Raw genomic sequence first — 12,139 nt, 5'->3', positions numbered from 1 at the left:
GAAACTGTGTCCATATGTTAACATCTCGTGTCCTCTCTCCTCGTCTCAGTCAAAACCCATTGGATGAGAAAGCCAGAGGTCCCGCCCCACTGACCTTTTCCTCCAATGGGTTTTGAGAAGGAGACGAGGAGAGAGGAAACAGAACGCGAGGAGGGAGCAATTGAGAAAAGCCCCCTATCTTTGACCTTATGCTCTCTGTCCAGTAGAGGAACGTGATTGCATGAAGATGACATACGGCGTAATGATACGTCACGATGTAAACGGAGCATTAGCCAATGGTGAAAGACAACGAATTGAGGGGGAGGGTTCTGGATTGTAAATAGCGAATTTATTTCGCCGGATTGTCTTGAACAACCATGTACTGCTACTGTACTTTGGACTGAAATTACCTCACTGTCATGTCTGTAGCATTACGCATCTTTTCACCGTGGCGATTTATCAGGTAAGATTAGCTAAAAACATCACACTCACTTGCAAGGTGGATTTACAGATAACTTGATGTGGACATGGTGCACGGAGCTGAGGTCAAACTGAGTAGATTAGAGTTTAGTTGTTCTGTATGAAGGGAGCTATAGCTTGCTAGTTTAGCATAGCCCAATTCTTAAGGAAAACGAATGGTCATTATTTTATTTTCACCATGTAGTTTTAGCTTGTTGGCACGAGAGCCTCAATCTCGGTGCTTGTATTTAGCTAAGGTTGTCTCAAAGATGTCATGTTCTGCACAGATAGCTAATTATCGCTGAGCTGTTATGTGGGAGTGCTACCGTACAATATCAAAGCAGGACATAAATGACCTTACATTCCAACGTATCAGCTACCACTACAAAAGCTTGCATGGTGATCTGCTCGCTAACTAGCTAGTTACTTCTAGTTATATAGCAAATATATTTTAGAACTATCGGTGGTTATAGACTGCTAGCCAAAGTAGCTAGTCTTGCAACAGCTATGACCTTTGCCCCACATCCGGATTTATGAGCCTTGTCTAACCAGACCAAATAACGACCAATTAATGAAAACCAGAGGAAAGGTCAAGTAACTAATTATTGATGGCTCATCGAATGCTGTCACAACATTTTTGTATCACAAACTGTACTGCAACTCTCACAGTACATTGTTATGTGTCATCCTGTCCCAATCCTCCCCATATCCAATACAGTAATTTAAAAAGGCCACTGTAGGTGTTAGGAGCTATCTTAGTGCAATCAGCCAAGTTCATTTGTGCTTTGGCATTTTATTGGAACATTTAGGCTTATGTATAATATTATTTAGCCTTTGTGGCAGTTCGTAATTGTTTTGGAAACAGTACCAGTTAGCAATGTCACTCATTTGTCTTGAAATGATCTCTTAAGGGCAGTCCAAGTATCACAAATTCCCACTCTGAAGCTGCACACAACTGGTTCTATGATGGGGGCGACGGTGGAGCAATTCAACCATGCCAAGAGTCAGATGGGCATGCTGAAGAAAGACCCTGGCAATGAGGCCAAGCTGAAAATCTATGCTCTCTTCAAACAGGTGAGAGGTCATTGTTCTTTGTTCTTAGCTACTTGGCTGTCATGTCTCTGAAGATTTTTGCATGTTGGATGCTGTGTCAGGAAAAAAGACAAGTTTCCATTGTACAGTAGATAAATAAAGATCTGTTGTAACGGTTGTAAATCTATCCAGGGCTGTTTCTTATTGGACAAGTCCAGGTAGTCCCTCCCTGTTTCAGTCTGTTTTCTTCCATTTGAGACCTAATGACAATGACCTAGATTCTTAACCTATCAGAGTGCATGAAGGCGACAGGATGAGGAAAGCCCTTAAAGTCTATTGGAGACACCGATCCTCTCATTTTAGTATCGTCTCTTCTCTCTTTGTTGTCTTATTAGGCCACTCAGGGACCCTGTAACACCCCCAAGCCAGGGATGCTTGACTTTGTCGGCAAGGCCAAATGGGATGCCTGGAAGTCTCTGGGCTCTGGATCTCAGGTAATCTGCAGTCCATTATTGCATATACATAACAGCACTGTCATACACATTTTATTAAAGATGCAGTCTGGGATCTTAAGCACTTATAAGTTCGTAACGTATACAAATTGCAAAACATGTAATTTTTTTTATTTTTTGCAGGACGTAACATATCATACGAAATGGATGATGTAGTACACAACTTTACACTTTTCGGGTACCCGTTTTGGCTCGTGAGCACTACTTTCAAAACGACTAGCTGAAATTATACAAAAGCTCTGGAGCAATATACCCATTTGTTTATCAAGGCTATTCCTCCCAAGTTTGTTAAAAACAACAGACAAAAATACACGACTTGTGAGCAAGGTCAAACACCTTGCTCACAAGGTTATAATATTAAAAACAAATTAGGATCAGCCATTCTTATTGAATGTCTCAATTTTCAGAGCCCATAAAAAACACAAACTACAATGTCCTCAATGTAGTAAAGTGCCATTGTCTTCACACAATGACATTGACAGACATAAATTGCTACATTGTATATCTCTTTATTCCTTCCTCTCAGGAAGATGCCAGACAGCAGTATGTAGACCTGATCGACTCTCTCCTGGCTGCTGAGGGTCCTGCGGTAGCCACACAGCCCTCTGGGAGCACTGCCACCTTTGACACGCTGCTGGTCTCCACAGAGGACAACGTCACCACTATTCGGCTCAATAGGCCACAGAAGAAGAACGCCATCACTGTGGAGGTACATCGATTTAAGTTAATAGGCATTAGTGTCATTGTCTATACAGCCTGGAGGTGTGTTGGTCATTGTCCTGTTGAAAAACAAATGATAGTCCCACTAAGCGCAAACCAGATGGGATGGTGTTTCGCTGCAGAATGCTGTGGTAGCCATGCTGTTTAAGTGTGCCTTGAATTCTAAATAAATCACAGACAGTGTCACCAGCAAAGCACCATCACACCTTTGGTGCTTTGCTGGTGACAGCTGCACCGACGAACCATCAAACAGGCAAAGCGTCAATGCAGGACTAAGATCGAATCGTACTACACCGGCTATTACATTTACATTTACATTTTAGTCATTTAGCAGACGCTCTTATCCAGAGCGACTACAAATTGGTGCATTCACCCTATAGCCAGTGGGATAACCACTTTACAATTATACTTTTTTTTTTTTTTTTGTGGGGGTAGAAGGATTACTTTATCCTATCCCAGGTGTTCCTTAAAGAGGTGGGGTTTCAAATGTCTCCGGAAGGTGGTGAGTGACTCCGCTGTCCTGGCGTCGTGAGGGAGCTTGTTCCACCATTGGGGTGCCAGAGCAGCGAACAGCTTTGACTGGGCTGAGCGGGAACTATGCTTCCGCAGAGGAAGGGGAGCCAGCAGGCCAGAGGTGGATGAACGCAATGCCCTCGCCTGGGTGTAGGGACTGATCAGAGCCTGAAGGTACGGAGGTGCCGTTCCCTCACTGCTCCATAGGCAAGCACCATGGTCTTGTAACGGATGCGAGCTTCAACTGGAAGCCAGTGGAGTGTGCGGAGGAGGGGGGTGACGTGAGAGAACTTGGGAAGGTTGAACACCAGACGGGCTGCGGCATTCTGGATGAGTTGTAGGGGTTTAATGGCACAGGCAGGGAGCCCAGCCAACAGCTATGACGCTCGTCGGATGTGGCAGGGCTTGCAAACTATTACAGACTACAAAGGGAAGCACAACCGCGAGCTGCCCAGTGACACGAGCCTACCAGACGAGCTAAATTACTTCTATGCTCGCTTCGAGGCAAGTAATACTGAAACATGCATGAGAGCATCAGCTGTTCCGGACGACTGTGTGATCACGCTCTCCGTAGCCGATATGAGTAAGACCTTTTCAATAGGTCAACATTCAGAAGGCCGCAGGGCCAGACGGATTACCAGGACATGTACTCTGGCAAGTGGCAAGTGTATTCACTGACATTTTCAACCTCTCCCTGTCTGAGTCTGTAATACCAACATGTTTCAAGCAGACCACCATAGTCCCTGTGTCCAAGAACACTAAGGTAACCTGCCTAAATGACTACCGACCCGTAGCACTCGCGTATGTAGCCATGAAGTGCTTTGAAAGGCTGGTCATGGCTCACATCAACACCATTATCCCAGAAATCCTAGACCCACTCCAATTTGCATACCGCCCCAACAGATCCACAGATGATGCAATCTCTATTGCGCTCCACACTGCCCTTTCACACCTGGACAAAAGGAACACCTATATGAGAATGCTATTAATTGACTACAGCTCAGCGTTCAACACCATAGTGCCCTCAAAGCTCATCACTAAGCTAAGGACCCTGGGACTAAACACCTCCTATAGGGAGGAGGTCATAGACCTGGCCGTGTGGTGCAAGGACAACAACCTCTCCCTCAACGTGATCAAGACAAAGGAGATGATTGTGGACTACAGGAAAAAGAAGAGGACCGAGCACGCCCCCATTATCATCGACGGGGCTGTAGTGGAGCAGGTTGAGAGCTTCAAGTTCCTTGGTGTCCACATCACCAACAAACTAACACTGTCCAAGCACACCAAGACAGTCGTGAAGAGGGCACGACAAAACCTATTCCCCCTAAGGAGACTGAAAAGATTTGGCATGGGTCCTCAGATCCTCAAAAGGTTCTATAGCTGCACCATCGAGAGCATCCTGACTGGTTGCATCACTGCCTGGTATGGCAACTGCTCGGCCTCCGACCGCAAGGCACTACAGAGGGTAGTGCATACGGCCCAGTACATCACTGGGGCCAAGCTTCCTGCCATCCAGGACCTCTATACCAGGCGGTGTCAGAGGAAGGCCCTCAAAATTGTCAAAGACTCCAGCCACCTTAGTCATAGACTGTTCTCTCTGCTACCGCACGGCAAGCGGTACCGGAGCACCAAGTCTAGGTCAAAGAGGCTTCTAAACAGCTTCTACCCCCAAGCCATAAGACTCTTGAACATCTAATCAAATGGCTACCCAGACTTTTTGCATTGCCCCCCCTCCCCCCCGCCTTCTACGCTGCTACTAATCTCTGTTTATTATCTAAGTATAGTCACTTTAATAATTCTTACCTAACATGCTTAAATGTCTTTGTAGTGGCTTCCTTTCCTCTTTACCATAGCCACTGCCCTAGCCTGAAGCGGGGTTGTTTCGGACGCATACAGTCCACACTCAACGCTTTCCAAACGTGCCAAACATTCAATGAGATCCAGGGATATAGTGCAACAAAAATGCTTTATTCTTCTTATCTAACAAAAAGGTATTCTCCAATCAACTTAAAGCAGAGATTACTTGAAATGCAAATACATAATATAATATGACCTGTCTGTCTGTATTTCTGTATGTCTATATGGTCAAAAAACTATACCGCTCCCGCATCTAGCAAGGACTCCTCCCCCGAAGGCCCAACTTCCTGCCTTTATACTAACACAATTAACACAGTACAATGAATGGGCAAGAGGGGGGCCAAAAACTGAGTTACACTAATAACAAATGAATATATCTCAATCCAGTAAATAAATCATAAAGGTACGTACCTAATATTTCATCATATACATTAATATTTAATATATTTACACAAATGTACATGGAGCTCAGTATGTTCAGTCTTTTATACAAAATATGCCCAAATCGGCTCTAACATACCGGCCCCTAATTGTTGACTGCACTGAATGCACAACAATTACTTAATATTCAAACGTAGAGCCAATACAAAAACATTCTATACCAGAGCACCATTACAGTTCATAGCTATATACAAATATACAAGGTGCCATATAGGAAAATAGTCCATAGATCTCAGTCTGAGTTGAAGTGTAAAGGTGTTCAACTTCCAAAAAATGTCAAGAGTTTGACGTCCACAAAATGTATGACATCAAAGAATGTAAGAGTACGACATCAACGAATCAGAGGTGCACGTGATTCAAAGATGGAGCACTGTGTGTGTGTGTGTGTGTCTCACTTCGTCGCCTCAAGGAGCAGACAGAGTTTATTGATAGGTCTCTGTAGGATATTGGTCTTAGTCTTAACCATGACGCTCCGGACAAGACCTTTGGCCCCTGGCAAAGCCTTCACCACACGCCCCCATTAGCCAAGAGTTCCTTGGGGCGGTGTCATCGACTGATGACCACAAGGTCACCAGGACTGAAGTTTCTCTTAGTTTTGTTCCACTTGTTCCGCTCCTGCATAAGTGGAAGATACTCCCCTGATCCATCTCTTCCAGAAGAGGTCAGTGATATATTGTACTTGCTTCCATCTCCTTCGTGAGTATAGGTCACTTCTCTGGAATAGTCCTGGTGGCAGGACTGGCTTTGCTTTCAGATGAAGCAGATGGTTCGGAGTCAGGGGTTCTAGATCGTTAGGGTCATTTGTTACAGTAGTGATTGGTCTGTCGTTCATAATCGCCTCAACTTCACACAAGGCTGTCTGCAAAGCCTCATCATCCAGTTCTTGCTCTTTAAGGACTGAATAGAGGATCTTTTTCACCAGTCGGATCAAACTCTCCAATACCCCCCCATGGTGGGCGACAGGAGGGAGGGTTGAATGACCATGTCACTCCTTCCTTCAGTAATTTATTTTGAATCTTGTTGTGATCCAGCTCTTTCAGAGCTTCTCCTAGCTCTCTGTGTGTTCCAACAAAGTTGGTGCCATTGTCTGTTCTGATACTTGTTACTGGGCCCCTTCGACAGATGAACCTGCGCAGGGCATTGATGCAGGAATCAGTATCCAGATAACTAGCAACTTCTAGATGGACAGCTCGACTCACAAGGCAAGTAAAGATCACACCATACCGCTTCACATGAACGCGGCCTCGCTTCACCTCTATGGGGCCAAAGTAATCTATGCCCACATGGGTGAAAGGCGGCAAATCAGGTGCTACCCGATCTTGTGGAAGGTCAGCCATCTTCTGTTCCCCAGCTCTAGCTTGCATCCGCCTGCAGAAGACACAGCTCTTACGGATCTTCCTTGCTAAGGAGTTGGCACAGGGTATCCAATATCGCTGGCGAAGTTTAGAAAGCATGTGACCTCTCCCAGAGTGGCCAACCTGCTCATGGATGTGGAGTAAGATCAGTCTGGAGATGTAGGAGTCTTTGGGCAGGATCATAGGATTCTTTAGTTCCGTAGGCATAGCAGCTTTGCTTAACCTTCCTCCTACTCTCAGAATGCCATTGTCAACTATTGGATCAAGCTTACAGATTGAGCCGCTTCTCTCTTGGCACATTGTTTTCCTTTTACAACTAGTGCAATTTCTTGTTTAAAGTGCTGTCGTTGCTCAAATCGAATGATGACCTTTTCTGCTTCATCTAGGTCATCTACAGACAGACTTTCTTTTCCAAACGTCAGTTTGAACTTGTCAATTTGTTCCTTCAGTGAGTTTGTCAGACTCTGATCTGATCCTGGATCAGTTTGGGTGAGAACTTTCCTTTTCTGGCTTAACTGTAGTAGAAGTCTCTTCAGTTTCAGCATCCAGGCAACTGCTTTCTTCAAGCTGTTCCATGTTGAATAGTACTCAATCAGTTTGCTGGTCGGACTCTTTTCTTCCACACATGTACTGTTTACGATGACGTCTTTTCTCACCTCTGGATCATCTGGAGGGATGGAGCCAAGCTCCTCGGGGACTTTCGGCCATTGTGTTTCTGTTTTCTCCAGGAATTCTGGTCCTTTGCGCCATCTCTTTGAGTTCAGGAAAGTTTCAACATGTAATCCTCTTGAGGCATCATCGGCTGGGTTGTGTTTGGAGTTCAAATACCTCCACTGTTTTGCTTTCGATAGGTCACGGATCATAGCAACCCTATTAGCCACAAAAGTATGGAATCTCTTGGTATCGTTGCGGATGTATTTTAGCACCGACTGGCTGTCTGTCCAGAAAGTTGACTCCTCAAGTTCAATCTGGAGCTCCAACCTTAACATCCTGTCCACTCGCACTGCCAATGTTGCTGCAGCAAGTTCCAGTCTGGGGATCGTCATCTGCTTGAGTGGAGTCACCCTTGATTTCCCCAGTATGAATGCGATGTGGACCTTTTCCATAACGTTTGTGAACCTAAGGTAGCTTGCCGTGCCATAACCTTGTTCACTTGCATCACCGAAGTGATGCAGCTGTGCGGTCTTGATTTGACCAAAGTTCTCCGGCATCATACACCTGTTGATCTGGAATCTGGAGAGCTGGTCCAGCTCTGAGAGCCATCTCTTCCATGAAATAGAGTGTTCTTCAGGGATGACTTCGTCCCATCCACACTTTAGCTTGCAGAGCACTTGAAGAATTTGCTTTGCCTTTAATACGAATGGGGCGAGGAAACCTAATGGATCATAAATAGAGCTGACAGTTGAGAGAATACCTCTTCTTGTAAGGGGTCTGTTCTTGACAGTGACCTGGAAGTTAAACACATCCCTTTCAATGTTCCATCGGATTCCAAGTGCTCTTTCAACAGGCAGCTTTTCTCTGTCCAGGTCCAGTTCTTTTATCTGCTTGGCTTTGTGTTCATCAGGGATAGAAGCTAGTACAGTGCTGCTGTTGCTGACCCACTTGGTCAATTTGAACCCACCTTGAGAGCACACATCCCTGAGGTTTCTTGTGAGAGCTATGGCTTGTTCTTCTGTGGCCACTGACTTGAGGCAGTCATCAACATAGAAGTTGGACTTGACTGTTTGAATCACCTCTTCATCGTACCCCTCACAGTTGTCTTCTGCAGTCTTTCGCAGTGCAAAGTTTGCACAACTTGGAGAGGATATAGCACCGAAAAGATGTACTGTCATTCTGTACTCCTCCAATCTTTTGTTAGTATCACCATCCGGCCACCATAGGAATCGCAGGAAGTCTAAGTCATCTTCATGGACACGTACTTGATGGAACATTCCTTCGATGTCTGCCATCATGGCAATGTGCTCTTGCCGAAATCTTAGCAAGACTCCTATAAGCGTGTTTGCCAGGTCAGGGCCTTGAAGGAGTTCACTGTTAAGAGATGTACCTTTATAGGATGATGAACAGTCAAACACCACTCGTATCGTTCCTTTGCGCTTATGGTGAACGCTATGGTGTGGTATGTACCATACCTTGCCTTTCTCTCTGAGGAGCTGTTCTTGTGGTACCTTCTCGGCGTAACCTTTTGTTATCATCTCTTCCATGAAGCCTTTGTACTCTGCAGCGTAACCTTTGTCCTTCTTGAACTTCCTGATAATATTTAGAGCCCGCTGCTTTGCCATGTCACGGTTGTTTGGCAGGACTACATCTTTGTTGCGAAAGGGCAACGGTAAGTAGTAGTGATGGTCTTTGAGGGTTATGGAGCTTGATACTATCTCCATAAACCTACGATCCTCAGCTGACATCTCACTTTTCTCTTCATACTCTCTCTCAGGGAAGTCATGGTTGTACTGATTTACAAGAAGAACCCCCAGGTCGGCCATTGAGATACGATTGGCCATCACCGTAGGGACGCCCGGATTCTTCTGCCATGGTACAACTGTTGAGAGGACCATTCATCACCCATCCAAAGAGGGTTTTCACTGCATACGGTCCGTTGCCTTGGCTATTTATGATTTGCCAGGGTTCCATTGCCTTTGGAGCATTTACGCCAATCAGAAGTTCGACGTCAGCATCAATCTCCTTCAACTGAACCTCTTTCAGGTATGGCCACCTTTTGAGCTCTTTCTGAGTGGGAATGTTCTCTCTTGTCACTGGGATCTTATGTTGGGTGTAGACCTTTGGTAATGCAAGAAATGTGTCGCCTTCCACCTTGCCAATCTCTAATCCAGATATCTCAAAGCTCTTGGTAGGACTCTCCTGCCCCATTGTGCGTAGCAGAATTTCAGTCGCACTGCCTTTAGCTTGCAACTGCCTCATGAGTCTCTCCGTACAAAATGTTGCTGAGCTACCAGAATCGAGAAACGCATAGGTTAACACAGACTTGCTTCCATTTGCCACCTTTACTTGAACTGGCACAATTGCAAGTGCACAATCTGTACCGGCCCCGGTATCTTCACCAGCTTCCAGTGAAACAAGAGCACTGCTGACAGTCTCCTCCCGCTTTACTGCTACACCACTCATATCTGCCTTTTGAGATCTAAATCTCTCTCTTCCTTCAATGTGCAGGATAGTGGGGTGCTTTCTTTGACAGCTCTGACAGGTCATCCTTCTTTTACATTCTCTGCTTAAGTGTCCTCTCATCAAACAGCCAAAACAAAGGCCTTTTGATCTCAGAAACTCAACCTTGAATTCATGTGGCTGTGCCTTCACCTGTTGGCAGTCGACCAATAAATGCGCACCAGCACAAAATATACATGAGATACTGGGAGCATCAGAAGGGTAGGTGCCTGGTCTCTTTACTTTGAATGTTTGTTCTTTTAAAGGTTTTTCAGAGTCACAATCTGCCACTACAGCTACTGTAGTGGCAAAGCTGCTTCCCCTACTCTTGGACTTGAACTGCTGTTTAAAGTCAGCTTCTGTTTTGGGTTTTAAAAACCTTTTGTTGTACAGGGGATCTTGAATATCTCCATACAACGGATCCTGCAGTATTTTGGCCTGTTTTTCCATGAACGTTACCAGGTCACTGAACTGGGCCCTCAGGTGACTTCTCTCTAAAATATCACATGCCATAGACCTCCATTTTTCCCTTAGTTTGTAGGGAAGTTTTGACATGATCAGCTTTATGTTGGAGGGAAGATTAAGCTCTTCCATGTTCTGTAGGTCTTGCATAGCGTTACAGCAACCTCTTAGAGTGCATAACCTCCCAGTCCCTTTCCATCATCGGGTTTGATGTTTGTCCAGTTCCAAGCCTTTTCCATGTAAGCAGTGGTGACTTTGATTTCATTGCCAAAGTGTTCCTTTAACAACCTCTTAGCTACTGCATAGCCTCTTCTGGCTTCCATATGCAGACAACTACGGACCAGATCCTTGGGCTGACCAGAGGTGTATTGTTCCAGGTAATAGAGCCTATCCTGGTGACTGCTTGTCTTATCTTCTATACCATGCTCAAATGCACGCATGAATGGCCTAAAGTTTAGAGGATCACCGTCAAACATAGGTATCTCCCTAACAGGGAGTGTGGCTTGTTTGTGCTGTAGTACAAGGAGGTCAGCAATTTCATTCTGCCTTTGCATGACAGTAGAGAGGTTATCATGGCTGGTATTATGGCTGATACCCGCAGTGTTGATTCTGTGTCGATTGCTAGACCTTGCTGTTGGCTGCTGAAGAGTGTGGTTTACGACTGTTTTCGGAATAGGGTTTGATGGCTTTGTGGTCGGTTGTTGTAAAACTCTTTGTAGTGGGGTCTTTGGAACTGCACCTAATGCAGCAAACTCAACAGGTGATGGTTCAGGTTCCACATAGACCTCTGGTTCCTGTTTCTCAAAATAAGAGTTCATTCCATCTTCTTGGCTTAGTAAATGGGCTGCCACAGAATGGGATTGAGAAGTTGACTCGGTACTCTCCAGGACCTTCAGTTTGGCATTATATGCTGCTATGTCCGTTTCCAGTGCCATTTTTTCCATCCTAACATTCAGTTGAGCTTTCTCCAGTTCCAATGCATGCTTGTCTTGTAATGATGCTTGGCGAGCTAGTAGAGCTGCTCGTTCTGCCTCGGCTTTAAGGCGTTCAGAGGACACTGAGGAAGCAGTCTTAGAATACTTAGTTTTACTTGATATTTTTGACACATTGGAAATGCTGTCATGTGGTTCAATGAGCGTTTGTGGCTCAACTTCAGCCTTTTTCCATATTTCCACCTCTTTCAGGAAATGTTCATAAGTTCTCATTCTTGGTTGATAATAGTTAATGCTCTCCTGTTCCTGTTCCTCCTCTGTGACCAGCTCTAGCACAGATTCGTGAGCCTTCTTAAAGTCATTGAGCACAGCATCAAATGCTTCAAGACTCTCATTCACAGTTGCAATGTTTCCTCCATCAACAAGAAGGACTTTTATTTCATTCATTTTGCGTGTACACACTCCAAGTTTGCCTCTCCGGGCTGCATAGAGTGAATTTAGATGCTCCTCTGCCCTCTCCAGTGGAGTCTTATTTGGGATTTCCTCCTCCATCATTCACTTTTAGTTCACTCAATTTACAATGACACGGTTGTTGGTTTGATTGTTAAACGTAATGCCCCTTTAGACCTCCTTTAATCTTTAAAAACACAGTCATCCATTTCAGCATATTGACCCATTTTGAATTGCACATGTGCAAGTTTGGCATTTTAGATGCGTTTTA

General features: G+C 45.0%; 1 protein-coding gene across 2 annotated transcripts in view; it reads left to right on the top strand.

Moving 5' to 3' along the window:
• The first annotated feature begins 281 nt into the window (after window positions 1-281).
• The window catches only part of LOC121549977 (enoyl-CoA delta isomerase 2), a 30,210-nt gene continuing 18,352 nt past the window's right edge, over window positions 282-12,139 (top strand). The window contains exons 1-4 of one of the 2 annotated variants that reach the window (XM_041862014.2): window positions 282-442; window positions 1,350-1,512; window positions 1,866-1,964; window positions 2,509-2,691. In XM_041862014.2, coding sequence (XP_041717948.1) covers window positions 399-442; window positions 1,350-1,512; window positions 1,866-1,964; window positions 2,509-2,691 — 489 coding nt within the window. In that variant the 5' untranslated portion in view covers window positions 282-398. The remainder of the gene's footprint in view (window positions 443-1,349; window positions 1,513-1,865; window positions 1,965-2,508; window positions 2,692-12,139) is intronic. The other variant, XM_041862015.2, reaches the window with a different exon arrangement.

This window comes from Coregonus clupeaformis, chromosome 34, assembly GCF_020615455.1.
Source record: "Coregonus clupeaformis isolate EN_2021a chromosome 34, ASM2061545v1, whole genome shotgun sequence".
Taxonomy (NCBI): Eukaryota; Metazoa; Chordata; class Actinopteri; order Salmoniformes; family Salmonidae; genus Coregonus; species Coregonus clupeaformis.
Note: the sequence above shows the minus strand (reverse complement) of the source record. Positions and strands in the feature narration are given on the sequence as shown.